A 26351-nucleotide genomic window follows, 5' to 3' on the forward strand; every position below is an offset into this window, starting at 1 on the left:
CTGAAGCAGGAGGATCGCTTGAGCCCAGGAGTTTCAGGCTGCGGTGAGCTATGATCCCACCACTGTACTCCAGCCTGGGCAACAGAGTAAGATCCTCTCTCACCAAAAAAAAAAAAAAAAAAAAAAAAAACTAGGGAAATTTGAACGATTGGATATATGATGACATTAAGAAATTATTTTTTAAGGTATGTAAATGGTATTTCGTTTGTTTTAAAAATCTTTATCTCTGAGATGCATATTGTTAATACTTAATAGATAACATATGACTGGTATTTGCTTCAGAATAGTACAGGCAGGGAACAAGCAGAGCAGTGTGAGGTGGGTGACACAACAGGACTGGACCTCAGTTGACAGCTATTGGGGTTGGGCGATCGATACATGGAGGCTCAGTTGTCCTACTACTCTGTTTTGTTTTCTACTGAAAACAAAAACCCTGTTCATTTCTTATTGGACTTATGAGTTCCTGAAGTTCCCTAACCATTGCATTCCCCAATCTATCTTGGCACTACTCAACTTGATAACTGTTAGGTCAAAGTCTAGGAGGAAGAAAAGAGCTGTTTTCAGAGGAATGACCTATAGCTCTGGTATGTTGGGGAGCCTAAGGCTGGGCCAGATTTGCAACTTCACCATCTTTCACCTCATACCACACCCTGTTACTGAGGAACCTCAGTGAGGGACACACCCTCAGCTCCAGGGAAAAGACTTTGCTAGGGCCCACCTGCCCAATCACTGACCATAAGGAGATGCTGACATTGTGTAACCTGTGATCATCCTAAAAGCTCTGATGGGCCACAAGCTAAGCTCCACTGTGGCAGCTTTTCACTGGCAAGTTTAGGAATTCCATGCACCTATCAGGACTGGGGCTGCCTGTCGGACAGGTTACACCTTGGGCAGGGCTCAAGCCTACACTTCTCATCTCTAATTACTGATGGCTGCTTGAAGACTTTCATCCTCACTGTGACATTACCAAGGACACACAGTTGCTTCCCAGAGGCCAGACCAGTGTGACCTCTCCCCACCCGTTCACTGTCCATGACAGAGACAAGAAGTCTAAGCTCATGGTAATGTAAAACCATTTGTTTAATTCTAAATCAAATCACTTTCACAACAGTGAAAATTAGTGACTGGTTAAGGTGTGCCATTGTACATATTGTCATTTTCTGACTGTGGTCAGGACCTGGTTCTAGTCCACAAGGTGGCAGAAGGAGGGTGGGGTCAAGAACACAGAAAACACACAAAAAAGGAAGGAAAGCTGCCTTGGCAGAGGGGTGAGTGCTGAGCCTGCACAGGGGTAGGGATGGGGGATGCCTGTCCGGGCCAAGCCAGCAGTCCCAAGCCAGCTCTTCTGCCCCAGCAACTGGCAGAGGGTGAGTGGGGACCTAAAAGGGCATGTGGCCAACCTGGCTTTGCTAACAGGTTCCCAGGATGCCTTTGTTGGTGAAGCTCTCCTGGGCTCACTCCATTTTGTTACAAAGTCCAAATGATTCAGTCTTCTTACCCACAACTCTTCTTTAATCTTTCTTCTGGAAACCGTTTCTGCTTGGCCCATCTGACTGAAGTCCTCTCTTTTAATAGCTGGGGCTATTGCACTGAGGCAATCCCATGAATTTTCTCTAGAGCAGAGAAACTTGAGGAGCCTCTCAGACTCTGGGGATTTCCAGAAGGTGATAAAAGAGCACTCTTGTGTGGGTGCCCAGGAATGTTTAATATCCATCAGGCACACTGTACAGCCAGTGGCTTATTCCTACCAAGTGGATTCGGCAAATGAATCTCCTACTCAATACTTTACATTTTGTCTGTTTAAACACTGAACTCTGGTATTGATAGGTGCAAAGGTGAAGGGGTGGGGCTGTAGAGAGGGGAGAGCTTCCTTCATCTTCCTTAACGTCTTTGTTGCTACAAACTATGCAGAGCCATATCTGGACAAAAGCACTAGGTGGGGCTTCCTACCATTTGTTGGATTGCTGGGGGTTAGCCAGGAGCAGTGTGGACTGACAGAGAGAACGGCCCCCAGAGGAAGTCATCTCCTCCCACCTTCGTGGTCTCCAGGAAGAGGCTGGATTTCTAGGATGAGGACTGACAGGCAGAGCAAGAACCATTCCACCAGGTGAACTGTCCTACCTGCCTGGCATCACACTCCTTTGATAAGATTCAGAGGAAGAAGGCTGGGAAATTGAAAAACAAATCAAGGGCTTGGGAAGAATAACTTCCCCTGGATTCCACAGGAAGGAAGATCGTATCACATCACTGTGCTGGGGCTCCCCAGGCCCTGCTGCCTGGCTTTACAAATCATCAGGGGTTGCCTGCTTGGGAGTCACATGCTTTCCTGGTTTTAGCACATGTAAAAGGAGTTTTCAGGGGAATCCATCCCACCTTAGCAAAATCAAGGGTACAAGCGGGTCTTCCCTCCCCCTGCCTCTTCACAAAGGACAATTTGACTTCTGAGGATGGTGGTCTTCCATATGCAGCTGGGCTGACCTGACAAAGCCCCCATTTTCCTCTGGGCCAGTTCTGGGAGAGGATGCACTTGAGCTTCTGCAGCCTAGGCGACAGGGCTGCTTATTCGGTTGTTCCTGCATCAGAGCTCCAAATCCCACCAAAGCCCTGACTCCAGGTCTTTCCCAATGCGTAGCACTCAGTCCTGGCTTCAGCAGTAGTCTAGGCTGTTTGCTCTCTGGTAGAGAGAGACCGACGCACATAGTAGTAGGGAGAAAGCTGATGGGAAATCTGTGAGTGAAGCCACATGTCTCACCAGGGATAATCTATGCCAGGAAACCAGGAGGTCGTTCAAGCTGCTCTCTGGGGCCAAAGACACTGAGCATGGCTCAGTGCCAATAAGGGATCTTTGGTTCTCTTGTGAATTCATGAAGTGACTCCAGCTTTAGCTGCTGCAATTATGATCTTTATGGGGCAGCAATTTCTTGCATCTCTGCTGAGGAAGAGGAGGGGGAGTGGAAGGGAAGGAAAGAAAACAGAGCAGCACTGGGATGTGGAGGGGGAACCTCACTGTATGAGGAATCTCCACTGGCTTTGGAGGCCACTTACCAAGGAGTATTTAAAGAGATGAAAGAAAGTTTCCAAATACCATTTGGTTCATCCTTTTGTTTTTGTAATATTAAACTCAGGTGAAATCGTACTCTGACAGTTTCTCTCTTTCCACCTCTTCCCTGTGCAGAGTCAGGACCTGTTGAGCTGGCTGAAACAAGATTTCATGGTGTCATCCATGAGAGGGGACTCAATGCCAAGGCCTGAGGTTACAGTAGGGTGTTTACAGCAGTGGCGACACTCGGGGGTCCTTGCCAACTGGTCTTGAGTTCCAAAGCTCTGATGGAGAAGCAAGACTCCTTGATGTGTTACTGAACCCACTGATTCCAAGGGTCAGGATTATCCAGGAAGCCAAACACCAGGAGTAGGGGTGGCATGTCACCAGTCTAGAGGCCCTGCCATGGATGCAGGCAGAAGCCCAGCATTAGGCAATAAGGAGCCAGAACATGATCACCAGGGCCACAAACAGGAAGAGGCGTGACAGGAACTGTTCGTCCACATACTGGGGTGTCCCGGGGACAGCTGGAGAGACAGGAGGGAGAAGAGAGGCTGTCAGAATGCTATAGCTATACAGAGTACCCATTCAGGCCAGAATTTGAGAGCCTTAGTCCTTTTTTTTTTTTTGAGACAGAGTCTCACTCTATTGCCTGGGCTAGAGTGCCGTGGCATCAGCCTAGCTCACAGCAACCTCAAACTCTGGGGCTCAAGCGATCCTTCTGCCTCACCCTCCCGAGTAGCTGGGACTACAGGCATTTGCCATCATACCTGGCTAATTTTTTCCTATATATTTTTAGTTGTCCAGATAATTTCTTTGTTTTTTTTTTTTTTTTTTAGTAGGGATGGGGTCTCGCTCTTGCTCAGGCTGGTCTTGAACTCCCGAGCTCAAACAATCCTCCCACTTCGGCCTCCCAGAGTGCTAGGATCACAGGCGTGCACCACCGCGCCCAGCCGAGAGCCTTAGTCTTTATCTCTTTACTATGACAACAGAATCCTGCACACTAAAAAAGATTGCCAAACCCCGAATAATATCAGGCAAAACAAAAAAAGTATGTAGAACAATAACAATGAGGACAGGGTCTCCAATTTATCATAAAAGGGTTTTGCCTGCATGTGCAAAAAAATCAGTTAACTACAGGAAACTCCTGAAGGAAATAGCAAAAGAAAAGCTACTGCTTGTTAAGCATCTTCTATGTGTTAGTGTTTTATACACATTATTACTTGGTAGATACTATTATTATCATTTTGCGTAAGAAGCAGTTGAAGCACAAGTAGGAGGTGACCTGCCCAAGATCTCAAGGCTTGTGAGTTACTGGCAGAGCTCTGCAGTCATTTTCTCCAGCCTCTCCACAGACTCCCTACCCAGGGCCCTACAGGGGGTGCCTTCCTGTTCCAGGAGAGCACTAGGACCCAGACACAGAGAATGACTTGTCCCCCCAAAGGTATCGCAAAGTAGAGACAGAAATAGGGTGAATCTAGGTGTCTACTTCTCTCTGCTTTGAGAAAAGCTATCATTTAGAGCTCCCTGTCCTGACTTTGGGGGAAGGAGTGTAAGAAAATCTACATCCAGGATGGGCAAACTGTACCAAACATGACAAGGGAAAACTGATTGTGGGTGCGGGATGAAGTGATCCAGAGCCTGGCCTGGCTGTAGAACTCTGTTTAACTGGGGAATCCAGGGTGAGCCTTGGACCAGGTTAGAAGGAAGCAAGCTAACAGGCAGGGACCTGTCCTTCCTTCAGGGCAGAGCACAACCTGCCCTTTGGGGTCTTATTCCTCTGAGAAAACAACATGTGAACAGAGGAGAAACTTTTGACGTAGACAGGGTAAGAAAGGGCATTCCTAAGATCTCCTGTTGAGAGTCTCAGCTGGGTGCTCTAATGGATTCAGGCAGGCAGGCAGGCAGTCAATAAAGACTATCGATCACCTGCTATGTGCCAAGGAGCAGGGTGGGGAAGGGAACAATTGGGATGACCCGGGAGTGGGTTACCATCTCTAGGGCATAAGCCTCTGACCAGAACCATGCACTGATCACTTCTGTACCCCCCGTGCCCAGTGCACACTAGGTTCCAATGAGCGCAAGCAGAGCTCAACTGATCACGGCTCTCCTGCAGGCTTCAAGGTAAGGATCCCGACTCAGGTGTCAGACTATGAAAGAGTACGGGGCACCCATCCTACTGCCCTGCTCTATACTGAAAGCAGCTGATACTCGTATGCAGCTGGAGGGAGAAACACAACAGCAGGTGGCAGACCTAGGCACGGTTCCCCTAAGGCTGAGGCTTGGGACCAGCCCCATGTGTGTCTTGAGGGAAGCTGGATAAAGATGCCAGAGAATGGAGATGCCCTGACTCCTTGTGGGTGGCCTCACCCCTCCCTGCCCCTACATGGTCAAAGTCTGGGGTACATGTGTAGAACCAACCTTTTCCTCAGCTGGGTATCATTTATAGTTTTTCATTTTATAGACATGGGGCATGTTTTGGCAAACATTATTAGCCATTTTCTGATCTGTAATATGGGGCTAATCACACCTCTCTTCCACAGGGTTGTGACGATCCCCTGAGTTTGGAATGGAAAGTGTTCTGCATGTGCCTAACACTTGGTAAGTGTTCAGTATTGCTTAGCATGATTACTAGTGATCTGAAAACAGTTTAAGGCATTTTGAAAAGGCTTACTATCCCGTAGTGACAATTATCTGTAACTTATATACTGCTGAATACAAGGAGCTTTCAAGCAGGATTACTAAGATATCTTCCTGATTTCTCAAGGAAATAAGGCCTTACCTGGAGGAGGCCGCCCATCGTTTATGTTAAATGCTGTGGCAAATATCCCAAAGGGAAATGCTCCAATTCCAAAAGACATCTGGAAGCCACCATCTCCAAATCCAAATCCTTGAAATCCCTGTGTGGAAGAAATGCAATTAAGAGGAGAACAAACAAGGAGGTTTCTCCTGTGCCTGTCAAACACAACATACCTCATGTGTCATCTTGGATGTGGTACCTGCCTCTCCTCCCTGCTCTCTGCCAAATGTTTCCAAGGGGGGACAGCTCTTCCTCCCACCTAGACTCTAAGGCAGAGGAACTCTGGCAGCCCTTCTGCCCTTCTAGCCTTAGCTCCCAGCTAAGGATCTGTAAATGGGCCAAAAAGGACTGGGTCTGACCCAACATGAAACACTCTGCTTACAAAAGTCAAGTCTCTCAGGGATCTAGGTTCTTTTCTGGAGTCCCCACATTAGCCAGTAACATTTTCTACGTGCATTATAGCAGCAACACTGGCAATCACCCCCATGCCCAATTACAAGGGAGCATCAAAACAAGCTTCATGTTATCTGTAGTAGCAAAAATGCTGGAACCCTAACTAGCCAACAGTAGAAGTCAAGACCAAAATCTTGGCCAGGCACAGTGACTCACGCCTGTAATCCTAGCACTCTGGGAGGCCAAGGCGAGAGGATTGCTTGAGGTCAGGAGTTCGAGACTGGCCTGAGCAAGAGTGAGACCCTGTCTCTATTAAAAATAGAAAAAAGGTAACTGGGTGTGGTGGTACGCACCTGTAGTCCCAGCTACTTGGGAGGCTGAGGCAGGAGGATCGCTTGAGCCCAGGTGTTTGAGGTTGCTCTGAGCTGGGCTGATGCCACGGCACTCTAGCCCGGGTGACAGAGCAAGACTCTCTCAAAAACAAATAAACAAACAAACAAAAAAAAACTCCTAGATACATGTTCTCAAAAGACCATTATGCAGTAACACAAAAACACTCTTGTGACCAAGTTATCAGACAAAATTGGTTGAATACCATGGTCATAAGTACGTGATAATTTTTATTTTAATTTTCTGTTTTCTTTCTTTCTTTCTTTTTTTTAAGACACAAGGTCTCACTCTATCACCCAGGCTGGAGCACAGTGACACAATTATAGTTCACTATAGCCTCGAGCTCCTGGGCTCAAGCAATCCTGCTGCCTCAGCCTCCTGAGTAGCTAGGACTACAGGTGCCCACTACCACGCCTGGCTAATTTTTAAAATTTTTTTTTTGTAGAGATGGAGTCTTACTATATCACCGAGGCTGATCTCAAACTCCTGGCCTCAAGTGATCCTCCCACCTCGACTTCCCAAAGTGCTGGGATTATAGGCATGAGCCACTGAACCTGGCTGACAATATTTAGGTATGTTAATAAGAAACAGACAAGAATTTTCCTTAAAAATTTAATGTTACACAGAATTTTAAAAATTTAAAATTTTCTGATTATAAAAGTAATATATGCTTCTTATATGAAAGTCACACATTATAGGAATAATTGACAAAGAAAGTCAGAGATCTCCTTTTCAGCCTCCTAGCTCTTAGTGGCTAAGAGACTTAGACTAAGACTTAGCCACTCCTTCCCACCCTCGATATAACCACTATCAGCGGTTTGGTGTAGTATCCTCAGGTTTTTTTCCTCTGTGCATGTTCTACACTGAATCATCTTTCATATGAAAAGATCCAGTAGGAACAACAATATTATGAATAAGTAATTTCCCTCTTTTAAGTGTGAACTCTGTGCCAAGCAGTAGGCCCTGGGACACACGAATTATGTTTAATTCTTACATCAGCATCATCTGCATTTTACAGATGACCAAACTCAGGCATGGAGATATGAAGTAACTTTATCAAGGAGTAGAGTTTAGATTTAAAACTAAGTCAGTTTGATCTGAAAACTCATGTTCTTAATTACTGTGCACATCATACAAATATTTTTTTCTCTTCCTCTGTATCCCTAGCGAGATCTTTAGAACAAATGACTTAAAAATAATAATAAAAAGAATATTGTGCTCTTCAGAAAGAGCTGAGTGGCCCTCATTTGTAAGTCTTTTGCAAGTCACAAAAGTAACCACTCTCTGTCCCATACTGAGCAGCCTGGCATCCAGCTCCAAATTTCTTGCTGGATGGCACTACCTATAAAGCCTAATAGCTGATTTAATAAGAGGGCAAACCTATGGGCAAGGAAAAGAATGGGTTTCCATCTCCTTAGTGCAGAAATGCCTCCTACTCAGACCCAACGTGGTTGAGTCTGAGGGCTCCTGGGACTGAGGCTGCCTTACCTGAGAAGGTGCAATTGTTTCATCAGGACCCACAGATTCATTCAGTGCAATCCTGAGGACTGACCTTCCTGCTTCCCTTCTAGCAACATCTAATGATCCCACAAGCCCTCACATTTGGTGGGTTTATGTTTCTGGGGCAGAGTATACCAAAAAATCACTATCAGCTGCAGGTGCTTATAAATGCTAGAAGTGTGCACTGCAGTCATCAAGGCCAGGCCTCTGGTTTCCTGGGTTAATTGCTAATACTCTGTGAGGAACCAGAGCCCGGGGAAGGTTAAATATCGTCTGGTGGCCAAGAGCAGGGAATTTAATACTAGCCAGATCTGACTTTCAGCCCTGTATATGTGGCCCTGAATAGGTGACTTCACCTTTCTGGGCCTCAGTTTCCTCTTCCGTCAAATGGGTTGATGTGAGGCTTAAATGACATCAGACATATAAAGTGCTAAACATATAGAACTTACTTACAGCTCTTTGCAAATAATAGCTATTGAACAAATGTTCACTGCTAATGTTATTCAATTTCTATCAAGATCCCAGACTCAATAATCCTACTCCTGGGAATCCTCAGGAGATGCCATAATTCAAATAAGAAAAAAAGAGTGCAAATATGGTCACTGTAGTATAATTTAAACAGCAAAATCTAGAAGCAACTAAAAAGTCCTTCAATTAAGCAAACCTAAATTATAATGCATCAAAACTCAATAAAGGGCCAGGAATGGTGGCTCACACCTATATTCCTAGCACTCTGGGAGGCCGAGGTGGGAGGATCGCTTGAGGTCAGGAGGTCAAGACCAGCCTGGGCAACACAGAGAGGCCAAGTCTCTACAAAAAATTTAACAATTAGCCAGGTGTAGTGGTGCATTCCTGTAGTCCTAGCTAATTGGGAGGCTGAGGCAGAAGGATTGCTGAAGCCCTGGAGTTTGAGATTGCAATGAGCTATGGTCACACCACTGCTCTCTAGTCTGGGTGAGAGAGCAAGATCTTACCTTAAAAAAAAATAAAAAAACCCACCTCAATGGAATAAATGACAGCCTTTAAAAATAATAAAGAGTATACTTCAGAGCATTATGGAAAATACTGCCAAGATTAAATTTTAAAGCAGCAAACCGAATGGTGATGGCTACATAAAAATACATATACACAGCATACAGATGAAGAGAACAAGGGGAAATAAGATTTTAGCAAGTAATTTTTTTTTAAAGTCTAACAGCTGATTTAAATGTGCAATTTTTTTTGAGCCAGTAATTTTACTTCTAAGAATTTATCCTAATAGAATAATGGTAAATCTGCTCACAAATTTATCTGTAAGTTTATCAGAGTATTTTTAAAATAGAAAAAAGAAAAGGAAGCAACTAAATGTCTAACAAAGGATTAGTTAAATAAATTATGTTAAGTCCATACAACTAAACACAAAACACCCAATAAGTAAAATATTGCCCGCATGTAAAATCTCAAAATATATTGTTGCAAGTCTCCCACTCTGAGAATGTAAACCCCATTAGGGCAGGGATCTTTGCTATAGTCACTGACAGGAGGCATTTAATGTTTGTAAAAACGATGAGATTTTAAAAGACAGTTATAAAACAGGAGCCACATATTGTGAAAAAAATAAAAAAGCATAAATACATCTATAAAATACACACATATAAACAGACCTATAAAATCTGTACATATATATAATACAGAAAAAAATAGAAAAATGATAAAGAAAGTAGACCAAAATGTTTCCAGTGGTTATCTCTGGATGGTGTGGTTATAAGTGACTCCCCCCGACCTTTTCCTTTCTGTAGTTTACAAATTTTACTTTATTTTTCTAATCAAGGAGAAAATTGTAGGGTCAAGGGGGAAACTTCTAAAGCCATGGGCTCATTTCTAGAAGCTTCTCCTAGAATGTTCCTTACCCCTCTGTTCTCCGGCTCTGGCCTCTGTCCCTGAGGGCGGGGAGGGGTCTTCTCTCTGAAACAGAAATGGCATAAAGTCAGTCTATTACAAAATGCTTTGAGCTGCTCCCTGTGAGAATTGGGAGCTCTTCACCAACAGTTTGGGGCCACGGCCCCCATTCCTGTCTAGGACAGGGCTTGTGCTGAATTAAACCAAATACTAACTACTCTTCATTCTACCTGCAATTGTTCTTCCCAACTACATAGAAAACTAGGGAGAAAATCAGCTTATTAGGATATATTCATCAGACTGCACTACACCCTCTCACAGAGATCCTGACCCAGACTGGTTAGGAATGACCAGATGCCATCCCTGGGCCTGGAAGATATTGGTGCCATGGGTGTCAGAAATCCCAAATTCAAACTGAAACAGAGGGTGGCTTGTCAGAGAGAGGGCTGAGATTTGTGGTCTCTCTGATCTGTCCCTATTAACTTCAGCTTTTCTCCCACTACTCTTAGGTAAGTACCCAGTGCTATTCTTTTCACCTCTGGCTCTCAGCCCCTCCAATCACTCATCCCACGAAAGCTTGACTGAGGGCTTGTTACACATCAGGCACTAGGCAGGATGCTACCAATACTTAAATTCTACTCTTGAGGTATTTACAGTTTCAAGGGGAATACTGTTCAATAACAAGACAGCGTGGGAAGGGCCTTCTTTAATAGAGTGCAGTGGGGACACGGTGACAGCAACTAATATGGTGAAGACCACTTCAAATAGGAAGTGACTTTAGGGTTGCTCATAAAAGATGGGTAGAAGTTAGAAAAGGCAGCAAGGGTAGGGGTGGTTTGAGCAGGACTGGGGAGCCAGAAGAGGCAGAGGAGAGAGCAAATGCAAAGGCTGATGAATGTGAAAGGGACAAGTCCCTTTAAGAGAAGTCTAATATGTCCAGTATATAGGGTATGCCAGAGTGGGTGGGAGAAGGTAAGAGATGCTTCTGGAGAACTTGGGGGGTGCCAGACCATGAAGGGCTCTTAGTATTTGTGTTTGTAGAATGCTGAACCCACCCACATCCCCACTTCTAGAAGACCCAAACTCCATCAAGCTACCCAGACTCCCTGCTCTCTTTCCCCCTAAACTTTACACATCACCACTGTAGCAACCCCACTCCCTGGAGACTCTCCTGCCGTGCATCCTCCTTCCTAGGCTGCAACACGTGCTCTTTCACAGCACTCTGACCCTACAATTGGGTCCCTAGACCCAGCACATTGCCTGCCTAAGGGCAGATGACACCCAGTGGGGTATCTGTATTACAGCACAGCAAGTGGCAACTTGGCTCCCTGCCATCCCTCCCAGCAGAGTCCCATCTGGATCAGATTGCCTCAGAACCGAGGGATCATCAAGCACTAAGCAGAGGGTGGGGTTGGGGATGCTGGATGGAAGTAAAGTTATGTCCAAAGGGAGAAGTAGGTGGGACAGACACCCCAAGTCCTCACCTGGGGTCCTGCTGCCCAGTGCTGCCCCTGCCATAGAGCGGGATGACCTTGTCTCGGCTGATGCCGGCTTTGCAAACTGGACACACCTGTCTGTTAGGTCTGGTCTCCAACCACTGCAAGCAGGAGAGAAAAATGCATGAATGGTCCAAGGCCCACCACAGAGTGATCAGTCAGAGTCTGCAAGAGAATACCACAGGCCAGAGTCCTCAAACTGGGGAAATACCAACATGAGCAGGGTTAGGAATCTGACCCTGTGACTCCTGCTCCTAGCACTCAATAAATATTTACCAGTGGTGAAATCAAAATTGCCTTTAAATACCATCATGATTAAACAGGCTTCTTCATGCTCTGTTTTTCTCTAGGTGCTCCTAGTAACACAGTAGGAAGAAACGACAAGCCTCAGGCTGTCGAGGGGTCTGACATACCTAGCCTCAGTTTAGGCTGCTGGTATGAGTACAGTGAACTTTAAATCTCAGCTTTCCCGGAAGGAGCAACTATGTTATCCTGTCAGTCATATTTTTCTTTCTGTGATCTTTCTCTTTTTTTTTTTTCTTTTTTGAAACAGGATCTCGCTCTGTCACACTGGCTACAGTGCAGTGGCATCATCATAGCTCACAGCAACCTCAAACTCCTGGGCTCAAGTGATCCTCCAGCCTCAACCTCCCAAGTTGCTGGTACTACAGGCGTGCATCATCACACCCAGCTAATTTTTTCTGTTTTTTTGTAGAGACAGAGTCTCGCTCAAACTTCCTAGACTCAAGCGATCCTCCCACCTCAGCCTCCCAAAGTGCTAGGATTACAGGAGTCTGGCCAATCTCTCATTTTTATACCATTTCTCCAACAACTGTGTATCACAGACATTAGCATTTGGAGAAAAGCTGATCATTTTCTGGTGATTTACTATGTGCCAAAGGATAGGTTTCACTGATTAAATTTGCTTAATGTTTTTTATGTACTTTCCTTGAGTCTTGCATTCAACTATTTCTTTCAACATAAAAAAAAAAAAAAAGGCTGGGCATGTTGGCTCACGCCTGTAATCCCTGCACTCTGGGAGGCTAAGGCGAGAGGATTGCTTGAGATCAAGAGTTCAAGACCAGCCTGAGTAAGAGCAAGACTCTGTCTCAAACAAAAAAATAAAAAGATACATTAAAAAAATCCTGTTTTGGGTTTCCCAGGCCCTTTCACTGGTTACATTTAAAAAATTTTTTTTGTAAGAGACAGGGTCTCACTCTGTTGCCCAGGCTGGAGTGCAGTGGGGCAATCATGGGTCACTGTAACCCCAAACTCATGGGCTCAAGCAATCCTCCCCACCTCAGCCTCCTGGGGAGCTAGGTTTATAGGCACATACCACCACGTCCAGCTAATTTTTAAAATTTTTTGTAGAAATAGGGTCTCACTATATTGCTCAGGATAGTCTTAAACTCCTGGCCTCAAGCAATTCTCCTGCCTTGGCCTCCCAAACCACTGGGATTATAGGCATGAGCCACTGTACCCAGCCTTGCATAACTTTCTTAAAAACAAAAGTGATAAAAACATGTTAGTGTCTTTAGTAAATAATTTTATATGTATATTTTTTCAACATTTAATTTAGAACATAAATAACATCTTTAGATACAAAACTACGAGGCTTATTATATACATGGAATCTAGGACTTCAGAGCTAAGGAGACAGCAACATTTAATGATTTTACATCCTACTTTCTTTATCTTACTGTCGATGGCTCCAAAATTTATATGTTACATGCTCTTCATAAACTCACAGCCAATACGTTCTACCAGGTCCTGCTGGGGACAGAATATGCAGCCCTGCCCCCTCCTTCTTCTTCCCATCCAGATTCTGTGGCTTTAGCAATCTGGAACTTCTGTCCTCCCCCCACATTCCTAGGCCACATCTATCATGGTGCTCTACTGCTGACAACCGTGGGGACATTCAGCTGGCAGTGATTATTCACAGCCAGTTGTAAATGCCAGTCCCAGCTCTGCCTTACCAAGCAGGTGTCTGGGTCTGTCTGGGTCTTGGTGAACACTAACTGGTATTCGTAATAAGCTAAAGCTGGGAAAACAAACCTCCACCCTCACCAAAAAGGTTTTCTCCTTCCTAACATTTTTAAGAGGTTTAAGGGTAAGGGGAACTGTTGATATGATAGGAAGTACTCTTTTTTTTTTTTTTTAAAGCACCTCCAGAAGAGGTGAAGGAGGTACTCTATAAAGAGGCAGAATCTCAAAAATAAAACAGACCTAACATACTGTCAAATCCAACCCAATTTATAAACGAGTAACTGAGACCCTGAGAGGTGGTGTTTGCCAAGGCCACAAAGGCATCGGTGGCAGAGTTAGGGCCATTCTGAGTATCACATAAACCCCTTACTTCATCATGTGGCTGTCAGTGGGCAGGTGTGTACTGCAAAGAGGGTTAGGGGTAAGCAGGCCAATGAGCCCACAAGCAGGGGAGATTGCAGCTTCTGACAGCAGTCTCCGGAGACTAGGGCTGCCTTGTGCAACCATAGCTGATGAAAGACAAAGTAAAATGAAATACATCTTACCTGATGTAAACACGGCCAACTGTCAGAGTCCCCAGGGCAACCAGTCATCAAGGAGCAGAAAGGGGGAAAGGAAGAAAAATGCTTTTATTAGCAAAACACTTGATGGGTGGGGTGGGAGCAGCAGAAGGGAGAAAACTGTGGAGCACTACAACCCCACTGAGGTTCTGTAGGGGATACTAGTATCAGAAATTAGCTAAGACTGTACTAAAATCACAGGAAAAATGAAGCAATGGAGACAAGACCCCAGTCTCTGCCCCTGGGATCCCACTACACATGAGGACCCACAGGGCCCAGACCACCCAGACCCAGCTTCTTTACCAGCCAATCTTTGAGAAGTTACAGCCGCTGAAAGAATTCAGTGAAAGCTAAGGACCCTCTGTGCAGTAAAATTCATGGGAACATTCTTATGCACGTGCACACACATACTATTTTATACTCGATTTCAGTGGGTTCATAGCCTCCTCAGGCTCACAGGGGATGTGTGGACTCCCAGGTAGTCCAGATGCAGTTTAACAAAATCTTCAGGTTGTCCTCCTTGAAAGCTCTCTGGAAGTAGCTTAAAAGTTCAGGTCCACTCCACATCTTTAAGTAATGGAAAGGATGGGGATGCTACTTGACAGAAAAGGCTACCTTCAGCTTGGAGAGCTACTGCTCAATGTCTCAATTTTCAAGAGGAAGCCAAGGCTCAGAAACATGAAATGACTTGTATCAGGACTAAAAAATACATCTCCTGACTTCAGGTCACTGCCTTTTCTGTCACCTAGCACTGCATATAAAAAATGACATTTACAGAGTTGAAGGAAAAGTTATTCAACTCCAGATTTTTTTCTCTCTCTCTCTCATTCATTCTTTCGACAAATATCTACAGCATACCTACTATGTGCCAGCAGAGTGGAAAATGCAGACATGATTTCTATCCCTTACATACTATGTATCTTCTCTAGCTAAGCAAACCTTGGACTCAGAGGATAGCTCCTTGCCCAATTTCTGAATCACAGTTAAGCTTCACAAATCAGATACACAATCTTCCTAGACAAAACATGCCTCACATCTGAATCCAGCATTAATCTTGTGATGCCATTCTAAACTGAGTGGAGAACACCTCAAATCATAGCAGATCTCCACTGGCAACTTCCCTCAAAGGCTGTAGGGGAGAAGTGATGATGACTGAATGACCCTTAGGAGAAAGGTCAGGGTTATAACAATGACAGTGATTCCTCCCATTTATTTAGTATCTACAGTCATGTGGCACTTAATGACAGAGATACACTCTAAGAAACGCGTCATTAGGCGATTTCATCATTATGAGAACATCATAGCGTACTTACGCAAACCTAGATGGTATAGCCTGCTACCCACCTAAACTATATGGTAGAGCCTATTGCTCCTAGGCTAAAACCCATACAGCATGTGACTGTACTGAATACTGTAGGCCACTGTTACACAATGGTAGGTATTTGTATATCTAATCATAGAAAAGGTAACACATTGCTCTACATTACGACACTACATGATGGGAATTTTTCAGGTCCATTATAATCTTATGGGACCACCATCATACATGCGGTCTGTCATTGAACAAAATGTCACTGCATGGCGAATGACTGTACTGTGTGCCAGGCCGTGGCTGAATAGCTTTTTATTTGTTAACGTCACTGGATGGTCACATTAACCTACGGGGGAGGGGTTTCCTCATTTTACAGATGAGGAAACTGAAGTACAGAGAAGCTAGCAGATTTCCCAGGGACACACCATCCAGACTGGAAATGTCTGTTTCATATTAGAGTCTATGTTCCTTCCAATGGTACCCTGCCTCTTAATTTTGTCACTCATTTCAAGACTGGTTTTATGATGATACCCTGAAGTATCTCCAATATCTAGGAGAGGGTTGATCACCACAGTTCCTACATAGTGCAATGAGCCTCAAGAACAAAAATCTCTGCTCCATTCTATTAATTCACCAATAAATTTATCTTTTACACTGTTGCCAACTTAAACTCCCTTAAATATTGTTAAAATGATGCTTTCTTCACACCATTTCCCTGCTCAAAAATATTCATTAGCTTTATGTCCTTTCAGTCAAATCTGGGTTTGATAATTTGGCCCAACTCTCCCACAACCATTCTTATTTCCTAACATGCCCAGTCCCTCATCTAGGGTGCTATGAGAGGTATACAGTAGCCTCAGGGTCTCAGATGAACCCCACAGGCACATGCCTGTCCCTAGAAATTCCCTGCCTTAGGGTGGCACACACTCTTCATCTTACCTGGCACTCTCAGTCCAGCCTTCAAGGTTCAGCTCAAAATCTCAAGAGAAAAAAAACTTAACTCCACGTTCACCCAGGTTCTCAGAGCCAGGAGGGGTTTTTGTAACCACTAAGGCTAGAATGGACACTGATCCTACCATTTCAATTTGATATATATACAAATATAAAATATAGTAAAAATTATATGGTCATAGCTAACACATAGTATTTATTGCATGCTATGTGCTTTCTCAGCCTTTTGCATATTTTGAGTTATTTAATACTTGCAAACAACCCTGTAGAATGAGGCAGTGTGTGTGTGTGTGTGTGTGTGTGTGTAAGCACTCTGCCAAGGTCATCCAGTAGGAAAGTGGCAGAGTCAAGATTCGGAGGGAGGAAGTCTGGCTCCACAGTCCTGCTCATAACCACTATGCTACATTGCCTCTAGGCTCAGCGCAGCAAGAGGCAGGTAGTAAATGGTAATAAGCATTATTAGTTTTGAGATGGGGAGAGGAGCCCACAGCACAGACAGGATTTGCCCAAAGTCACCCAGCTCATCAGCAGCTCAGCTGGGATAGGAACCCAGGTCTCCTGTCTCTTGGGCCTGAGTGTATCAGGACCCACAGTGGGTGGGAAGCCTTCTGCTCCAAAGCTGCCCAGGGCCACAGGCTCTCGAAACTTGGCAGTGTGTCCTCTGGGTCGGCCACAGGGATACTGACCAGAAGAGGTGGCCACACAGGCTGATGACGGCATCCTTGGCTGTGTCCAGGCAGATGTTGCACTCGAAGGTGCTGTCCTGCCCTCCACTCTCGCCAGAACCATTGCTGCTCCCGCTGGGACCCCCTGCACTGGAGTTCTCAGAAGATGCAGAGGCCGAGGGCCCCTTGCTCGCCATCCTTGGCTGTCAGCAAAGCTCTCAGCGAAGATTCTCCCCAGGGAAATCCTGAAAGACAGAGAGCCCTTGACTGCCCATTTCTGCAGGCCACTACTCAGCTTCCATCCCAACACCCCCATCTTCTCTCAGCTCCAGAGCTGATTAAGACTGAAGCCCTGAGCAGACTTCCCAAAGGGCTGCAGAGGATGACATTCATGGTGCACACTACCTAGAGGGCAATGACTCAGAAACTTCTCATGAACAAAACCCAGAACATATCACACAGATTTACAAACTGCACAAATACAGAGCAGCCTCCAGATTTGGTTTTCCACAAGAACTGGGACCCTATCTCACTTGTCTTTACATTCTCTCCCATGAAAGCTATCCAGATGGTAAAGATATGCTCAATTAAATTGAACATTCAGGACGTCCTCTAACTTTGGACAGACTCTATATTGGTGGGTTAATCTGCTCAAGCAGGAAGGTTGTGATTGGTATATGCAAGAACATAAACAGGTTCCTATAACTATGAAAGGTTAGCAAGCTAGGAAGGACCAGAAAGTTCATCTGGTCCAACAACTTCCACACTGCAATCTTTTCATTCCTCCTTCTGCCATGTTGGAATACTACCTAACTTATTTTGTCCAAATCTATCAACTTTTTGGTCTCAATACATTTACAGTGAAGGCTTATGTCACTGCTGTAAATAGAAAACCAGAATTATCTTAAATAGAAAGATAAATATAAATGTAATGAAGGAAAAAATTGTTTATCCTCATATCACCTGAAATAATCTGGCAAACTCATACTATGCTTTGGGCAATCTTGATCTGGTCCAAGCTCTTTTGGAAACTGCAGCCTGAGGTACCTAGGCTAGCGGACTAATGTGGAACTGAGACTGGGACTCACAACATCCTGTTTGTATTCAAACTACTGAAGCACCACAGAACAAGCTGACCACCAAATGCCAGTAGAGACGGACTACTGTTGACTACCATCTCCAAGTCAAAGAACTCAGCCAGGAGTTGAACGAGGAGGATGAGACCAACAGTAAGGGATACAGAGAAATCCTGGGTGCACATTGAGAATCTGTCAAGGAGCCTATCTGGCCACCCTCAGCAACTCAGAAATGCCAAGTAGGCAATGTTGGCTGATTACCATAGTCAGAAAAGTGGAGGCTCGGATGCTGGCCTCAGCCGAGCCTCCTGCTTGCTACATGGTTTTGGGGACGTCCCTTCTCCTCTTCCAGTCATAGTTTTCTCCTCTGTAAATGAGGCCTTAGACTACATGGTCTCCTACATGCCCCCTTCCAGCTCTTAGACTGTGCCACTCCACATCATCTCACCATCTCCAAAGCGGGGTGGCCCCTCCACAAGTCCAGGACTCACCACTGGAGCACCAAAAGTCCACCCGATTTCAGCTTCCAAAGTATGAGGAGATAAGGACCAAAAAGCTGCAGTCTTCTCAGACCAAGAAGCCCGTCTTCCCTTACACAGTGGACTCAGAGCTCCAGCCTCATGAGCATCCCTCACCTCAACAGCAGCTCTGTGCTTTGAACAGGGAGAGGATGCCAGCTCACTACTACTTTTTCACTCAGTTACATCATTTTACGTAATGTCCCAGAAGGACAGCTGGCTGCTGGCAGCACCAGTGCCTTGCTGGCCTCAGCTCCAAACCTTCTCCCTGATCCAGTGCTATCTCCTCTCTGCACACACCTGCTCTCTGTCTCTGGATAGAGCCCGCTTTTGAGGGCCGTATTGTGGCCTTTCCTCATCATTCCATCTCAAGTACCCTAAGTACCCCACCCGTGTGTTTCTTTGTTTTTTAAAAAAGCTTTTAAAACTAAGAACTATGTATACAGATGCAGAAAGACAACCATAAAGTCAGGTTCACCGGTCAATCTTAACAGCAGCCTCCTGATGTGACGCAACAGGAAGTATATGACACCACATCAATCAAGCTTCTAAAATGAATTACCCATTTACAATACAGAGGATAGATGTATGTATTAAACAACTCCAGGAGGATGTAATAAGCCACATTCAGAATGTGGGGACTGTCTACAGGACAAGTAACCCAAGTTCTCCAAAAAATAAATAGCATGGGAGGGGCTTGGAGTTAAACATTGATACAGGAGACGCATCAACTATGTATAGTGTGTGGATCTCACTGGAACCAGATTCAAATAAACCAACTGTAAAAAATATATCTGTGACATAACAAAAATTGGATTTAGCCTAAGTATTAGTGGATATTAAGGAATTATTGTTAATTTTCTTGTGTATAGTAATGGCATTGTGTAACTTTTTTTTAAAGAAAGTCTCATCTGCTGGAGATACATACTTATTAATGAAGGAATAAGATGTTTGGGATCTGCTTTTTTTTTTTTTTTTTCTCATACGGAGTCTCACTCTGCTGCCCCGGCTAGAGTACAGTGGCATCATTATAGCTCACTGCAACCTCAAATTCCTGGGCTCAAGGGATCCTCTTGCCTCAGCCTCCCGAGTTACAGGCGCACGCCATGATGCCTGGCTAATTTTTCTATTCTTTGTAGAGATGGGGTCTTACTCTTGCCCAGGCTCTCAAACTCTTGGTCTCAAGCAATCCTCCCGCCTCAGCCTCCCAAACTGCTATGATTACAGGTTTGAGCCACCACACCCAGCCTGGGATCTGCTTTAAAGTACTTCAGAGGGAAAAATTAAAGTGGAGAGAAAAGATGAAACAAGAATAAGGAAGTTGGTTATTGGAGCTAGACGATGAATGGGGGTTCACTGTACTTGTCTATTTTTGTGTGTTTTTGAAAATTTCCATAATAAAAGGTATTTTAAAAAAAAGGTCAGGGTACAGAAGATATGCATATGAGCTCATTTTGGTAAAAACAAAGTACAGAAATTGGTATATATATGTATCTGTGTATACACACACATACACACACACACAGAGGAAATGCCTAAAAGGCACACACTAAACTATCTACAGTTATTTCTGGGATTATAAGGGATAGGGAGCTTTGAATTTTTATATTCTTGTCCTATTTTAATATTTAATAACAAATATTACTTTTACATAACATCTTTAAAAAGGAAATCATAAAATCTAAGTATATTACATTTGTTACAATAATAAATATAAATATTAGAAAATGTCTTTAAAAATGTGGAAGAACATACCAACCTATTAATAGGGATTATCTTTGTATTGGTAGGAGCTTACAGGTTATGACTTACACTTTCTAAGTCCTCAAAGTTTACAAAACTGACATTTTTACATGTATTACTTTTGAATTGAAACCAGACAAAAGACTAACATTTTAAAAAAATTTCTCCAATGTCCCACTTTTCCCCAAATCCTAAACTCTGAGTTCAAGTCCTAGCTCCACCACAGATGGTCCATGCGGCCCTGGTAGATCCCTCGATGGCTTGACTCTTTCACCTGAAATATGAGGGTATCATACCTCCTACATGGCTACTGAGGTGGGCGTGTGAGATAACACAGGGACCTGCAGGGCCCACCAAGGTAGGAGGGTGCTGTTGCTGCAGGGGAGGTACACACACACACACATCACTTACCTGGTCCACTGCCATCCACACTCCCTGGACCTAACAAGGCTCTGTACGGCCCCTACTCCTACACTCAGGCATAAGGGGCAACCCGGGTCAAGGCAGATGATGGAGTGGGAAAGGTCAGGGGACATTAACAGGTCAGCTCAGAGTTTGCAAAGAGTGGCAGCCCTGGCACTGGGGCAGGCTTGCATGTCTCAAATCCAGGTAGACCTCATCATTCTCATTCTCTTTACTTTTTTAAAATAACTTCAGCTTTAAGGTTTTTTTTGTTTGCTTGTTTTTCTTTTTCATTCTAATTCTTAGTAGACTAAATACATGGTCCCTACCTGTGCTGTAGAGGCTCATCCTAGTAGGCACTCAAATATTTGCTGAGTGAATAGGTGTGGGCATGCATGACTGGTTTTGGTCAACTCCCAGTCCTGCTGCTCACAAACCTCTCTTTGCAACATATCCTGGGCCCCAGAGCCGCACACTGGTCCTAGTTCCTAGCCTCACCTCCTCCCTACCCCCAGGCACACAAACCTCACCACATCGGGGTTGCATGGCAGAGATGAGCAGCCTTCCCTGGAGACTGTCTACTGAGCACCTGCAGAACAAACGAATGTAGCCACAGCTTCATATGGGCCCAGCAGGACTGGGACAGTGGCCCAAAGAATAGAGGGCTCTCCCTGGCCAGCTCAGGATGGGACAAAGTAAAAAAGAGTCAGGCCCTGAGCATACCCATGTGCCGTCTGCTAAAATCTCTCCTGATCCCTGAAGGGCCTATGGACTTTGACCTGCCCACATAGCAACCTTGTTGTGGCTGGTTCTGTGTTCTTGTCCCTACCATGCCCATTCTTCAACCCTGACTGAACCCACTTTCCACTTTTCAAATCATATTCACACTTATCACTGCTTTTGCTCCTCATCTGAGGAGATGAGGCCTAATGTCCTCATCTGTAAAATAAGACTAGAGGTTAGAGGACTTGCCTAGGGCCAGGCTACCATACAATAACAAATTCATACTTCCTAACACAGCATCAGCACTCTTCCCCCTTGCCCCCGACCCCCTTTTTTGGGACAGGGTCTTGCTCTGTTGCCCAGGCTAGAATGCAGTGGTGTCATCATAGCTCGCTGCAGCCTCAAGCTCCTGGGCTCAGGCAACCTTCCTGCCTCAGCCTTCTGAGTAGCTTGGACTACAGGCACATGTCACCACACCCTGCTAATTTTTCTTTTTTTTTTTTTTGTAGAGACAAGGTCTTGCTCTTGCTCAAGCTGGTCTTGAACTCCTGGCCTCCAGTGATCCTCCTGCCTCAGACTCCCAAAGTGCTAGCATTATAGGTGTGAGCCACTGAGCCAGGCCTCTTTTCATTCTTGTATGTTACCCCATTTATGCAGCTTTAAAAAATTAAATACCTGGTCTTTGTTTTCCCTCAAATTCACTGTGCAATGTTGTAACTTTTATACTCTTTGAAGTGCGTGTAGAGCAAACTCATCACTCATCCATTCATCCAACAGTTTTCCAGGGTCAACTACATTTGAGGTCTGGTGTTACCAACTGTGGAGGAGTCATAAAGAAAAGCAAGACAAAGTTGAGGACCTGGAGTCTAGTACAGAAGTTAAGAAACGCCCATAGATAACTGAGAGAATCCTTAACAAGGGGCTCCAACAAACTCAGCTGTATTTTGCTTGTTTTTCCTAAACAAGTACCCTCATCCACCCCCTAGACAGATGTTGCCACACCCTTCAGTAATTTAAATAGATCTGAACCTGGATTGGGCCTAAGAATCTATATATTTGTAATGTGTCCCCACCACCACCACCCTAGATGATTCTCTGACAAACAGCTTTAGAAACCAAGCTCTAGAACAGGACAAAATTCTACTAAAAGCATAAAGCAATATCAGTACAAAAAATAGTGTGTGAGAGAGACAGTAACCTCAGGGCTTGCCCTTCAAAATGTACAATTCCATCTACAATCCACAGGGACTACGAGAGAGGTCAGATAAACTTGGGGAGTAGGGGACAAGTCTGCCCAGATCTCAGAACACCTAGCATTTGGTCCTTCTGGGACACAGCTGATCATTTAACAAGTTTACACCCAGTTTTGATAAACATTCCTAACTTTGAGACATCCAAGGTGACACATGGTGCTAGGACTAAAGCAGATTTGCAGTACTTAATGATTCCTTATGAACACAGAGCCTGGAAGCTGAAGTTGACTTACCCAACACCCTCACACCTATTACCTTTCCAGAACTGGCCTTTGATCTATTAATACTTGCCCTGGCCCACCTCACAGGAACTGAGCAAGTGAGAGAACACGAGTTGAATATTCCTGCAGGAACCACCAGGGAACTTGACCTGAGGAAATCTCTTCGTAGCATTCTTGTGTTCAGTTCTCAGGTTCTAGAGAACTGAAGGAATTCATAATCTGTCTTCTCTACACCTTTAAGAATTCCTGGACCAGGATGCACAGAGGCACCTAGAAATGTTGATCTTAGTTATGAAGATTACAAATTTGAGTGATATCAGCAGAGGTGCTGTTCCTGTGGGCACATGCTTATTCATACAGAAGCTTTCTGCCAGGAACCTCGGCATATCTGAGACTGTCTGCGCCACTCATTAGACTGCTGCTATGCCACATGCAGGCAGAGATGGGACCTACATTCCAAGAATGTCTACATCACACTCACAGAATGTTGGAGTGGGAAGAAATGTAAGTTGATTGGAACTTAGAACACAAAGAAATCATTCTAAAATTTTAGAGTCTAAATGGTGTCTAAGGCTAGCCCACAGAGACCTGGCCCTCAATTACAGGACCAAGGGCATGAATGGCCTTTCAGGATCAGAAGAACAGAGAAGGATGAGGGGACTGGCCTCTTTTCCTTGGGGCTACACTGGTCCTTTTCTCTGGAACTCTCTAATCTCTCTATTTACTCAACCAACTCCACCCCTACCTTCAAAGATTTATTAAAGATTCTATTATTTGCCAGGCATTGACAATACATAGATAAAAGGTCTCAGTCTAAAGGTTTGCAGACAAGTAAACCAACAGGCAACCCAGTGTACTGGGCACTGACAGAGGTGTGTATACAGTACTTGAGGGCAGGGGATGCTGGGGACAATGCAGACACAGCCCATGGGACAAGAGGACAATTCACTGTGCTGAGTTCAGTGCAGCTGGGGCCCAGGGCACGTATAGGGATGGTAACAAGGGCCAGGACTGAAGTAGGAAGAAACGATTCCTAGTGCCCTTTAGGCCTGGCCTGCCTAGCTTATACTCCCTATTGGGACACCTCAACCAGACCCACCAACTTTCCAAAGGGCTCCATGATTTTAACGTCTCTTTCTCTACTCATCCAGCTCCCACTCCCTGGCTAAGTAAACTGGTACATCCACATGACAGATTACACAGCCACTAAAAATAATGCTTCCATAGATTTTGCTTACATAGGAATCTTAATTACATGACATAATTTTAAGTAAAAAAAGCAGGATGCAAAATTATATACAAAATTGAAAATATTATATGATATCAACAGGTTAAAAAGAAAAAAAAAAGGCCAAAAATATTAACTGTAGTGGTCTCTGGACGATGATGGAATTATGGATAAATTTCTTAAGCATTTTTAAAAACTTACTTCTACTTCCTACTTTTTCCATAGTCAGCACTGTGTTTTGTTTTAATTTTTTGTAGAGACCAGGTCTCACTATGTTGCCCAGGCTAGTCTTAAACTCCTGTTCTCAAAGCAATCCTCAGGCTTCCAAAGTGTTAGGATTACAGGTGTGAACCACTGTGCCTGGCCAGTTTTTTTAAGAGATAGGATCTCACTCTGTTGCCCAGGCTAGAGTGAAGTGGTGTGATCACAGCTCACTGCAACTTCAAACTCCTGGGCTCAAGCAATCCTCCTGCCTTGGCCTCCCAGGCAGCTAGGACTACAGGCATGGACCACCACACTGAGCTAATTTAAAAAAAAAAACTTTTTTTAAAAAGACAGGATTTCACTATTGTTGCTCAGGCTGAGTACTCTGTTAATACTCAGAAAAAATACGGAAAAATGTTAAAGGTTCCATATCTTCAGTAGAGTTCAAAAAGGAAAACAATTTGATTAGGTGTGATTGATCCTAAGAGTAGTGACTATCTCAGAAATTTTAGCATTTTAAAATGTTATTGGTTTAGTTTTTAATAAGTACACATTTACATGGCTCAAATTCAAAAGGTATAAAAGGATATAGATTGCAATGTCTCTCTCCCATCTCTGGAACCCAGTCTCCCTGTTCCCCACCTTGGAGACCAATGATGCTAGGCTATATACCTTTAGGATAAATCCTAGAAGTAGAACTGCAGGGTCAAATTGTATCTATATTTGTAAATTTGATAGTGCCAAACACCCTCCAGAAATGATGTCCCAATTTACATTCCCATGAGAAATATATAAGACCGTTTGTTTCCCCACATCCTTGACAATGACATGGATGTTTTCAAAAGAGAATGTATGCCAAATCAAATGACAAATATGGTGTAATTTTGGCAGCCTGGGGAAGATACTTTAAATTCACTAATTCACTTACTAATTAGCTATTAAGATCCATTATGTTCCGCACACTATGCTAGGCCCTAGAGATACAGCAATTTCCAACTATAACACATATTTGAGTAGGGATTCTAGGGTCAGCTGTTCCTATTTTTTCATATTTTCTTCCACTATTTCTGAATCCAAAGGGTGTTTTGTTCATTTGTTGAGTTTTATGCATCAATGATTTTTCTTAAAGATTACCAGGTTTCATGGGAAAAAAAAAAGGGTGAAATGGGATCTGGACTACCACTGGCACAAACTTTTAAAGGTCATCCAAGAGACTGGTCTTTGTCATCCTTATATCATTACTTTAAATTGTTCCTTAACTTTTTATGGACTGTCGTTCTTAAAAACTAGCATGGCACAGAGGAATCTGATAGCTCTGAGTTCAAATCTCAGCTCTGCCACTTTTTCTGTGACTTCAGACAAGCTATTTTCTCTCTGAGCCTTTGTTTCACTGATCTGTGAAAACGGGGCTATTACCTGCTTCACAAGACAGTTCTAAGAATTAAAGAGACAAAAACAGTAAGGGGCTGGCACATAGTTAAGTGCTCAAGAAATGTTAACTCCCCTCCCTTGTAAGGGCTCTCTCTGAGTTCACTGAAAGTGTGTTCTTTCTTTACATTCCCCACAGAGCCATGCAATCAGCAGGCACTTGGTTAATTTGTTCAATGAATGAGTCACAACTTCTCTTTCTGAGTAAGCATCGTTCCTTGAAGGCAGAGTAGGTGAGACATCAGCACTGTGGATGTTTATGCCACGAGAGGAAATCTAGAATGGGACATACTCAGTTTGATCCAGACAAAATCAGATTTTCCCCAAAAGTGTTGAAATCAGGGGCACTTGATATTTCTTCACAGTTATATTTCTTATCACTATGAATAACATCAGCTAATACTTTGCTCAGCCCTTTACATGAATTATCTCTTTTAAACTTTACTGTCCACCTCAAGGTAAACACTACTATATCATCCTTAGCATCATTTAACAACCTCAGGATGTTAAATTAAGACTCAGAGTAGTCAGATCATTTGCCCATGGTCACAGAACCAGTCAGAGGCAAAGCTTCCCAACCCCAA

At 44.1% G+C, this 26351-nt stretch overlaps 1 protein-coding gene across 1 annotated transcript in view; it reads right to left on the reverse strand.

Moving 5' to 3' along the window:
* Positions 1–1056: 1056 nt before the first annotated feature.
* Positions 1057–26351, reverse strand: part of RNF185 (ring finger protein 185) — a 34185-nt gene continuing 8890 nt past the window's right edge. Inside the window, exons 2-7 of the mRNA XM_069497461.1 lie at positions 16993–17216; positions 14029–14047; positions 11486–11598; positions 10013–10067; positions 5823–5940; positions 1057–3567 (exon numbers count right to left, since the gene is read on the reverse strand). Of these exons, the coding sequence (XP_069353562.1) occupies positions 3470–3567; positions 5823–5940; positions 10013–10067; positions 11486–11598; positions 14029–14047; positions 16993–17168 (579 nt within the window). The 5' untranslated portion in view covers positions 17169–17216 and the 3' untranslated portion in view covers positions 1057–3469. The remainder of the gene's footprint in view (positions 3568–5822; positions 5941–10012; positions 10068–11485; positions 11599–14028; positions 14048–16992; positions 17217–26351) is intronic.

This window comes from Eulemur rufifrons, chromosome 21 (genome assembly GCF_041146395.1).
Source record: "Eulemur rufifrons isolate Redbay chromosome 21, OSU_ERuf_1, whole genome shotgun sequence".
Lineage (NCBI taxonomy): Eukaryota > Metazoa > Chordata > Mammalia > Primates > Lemuridae > Eulemur > Eulemur rufifrons.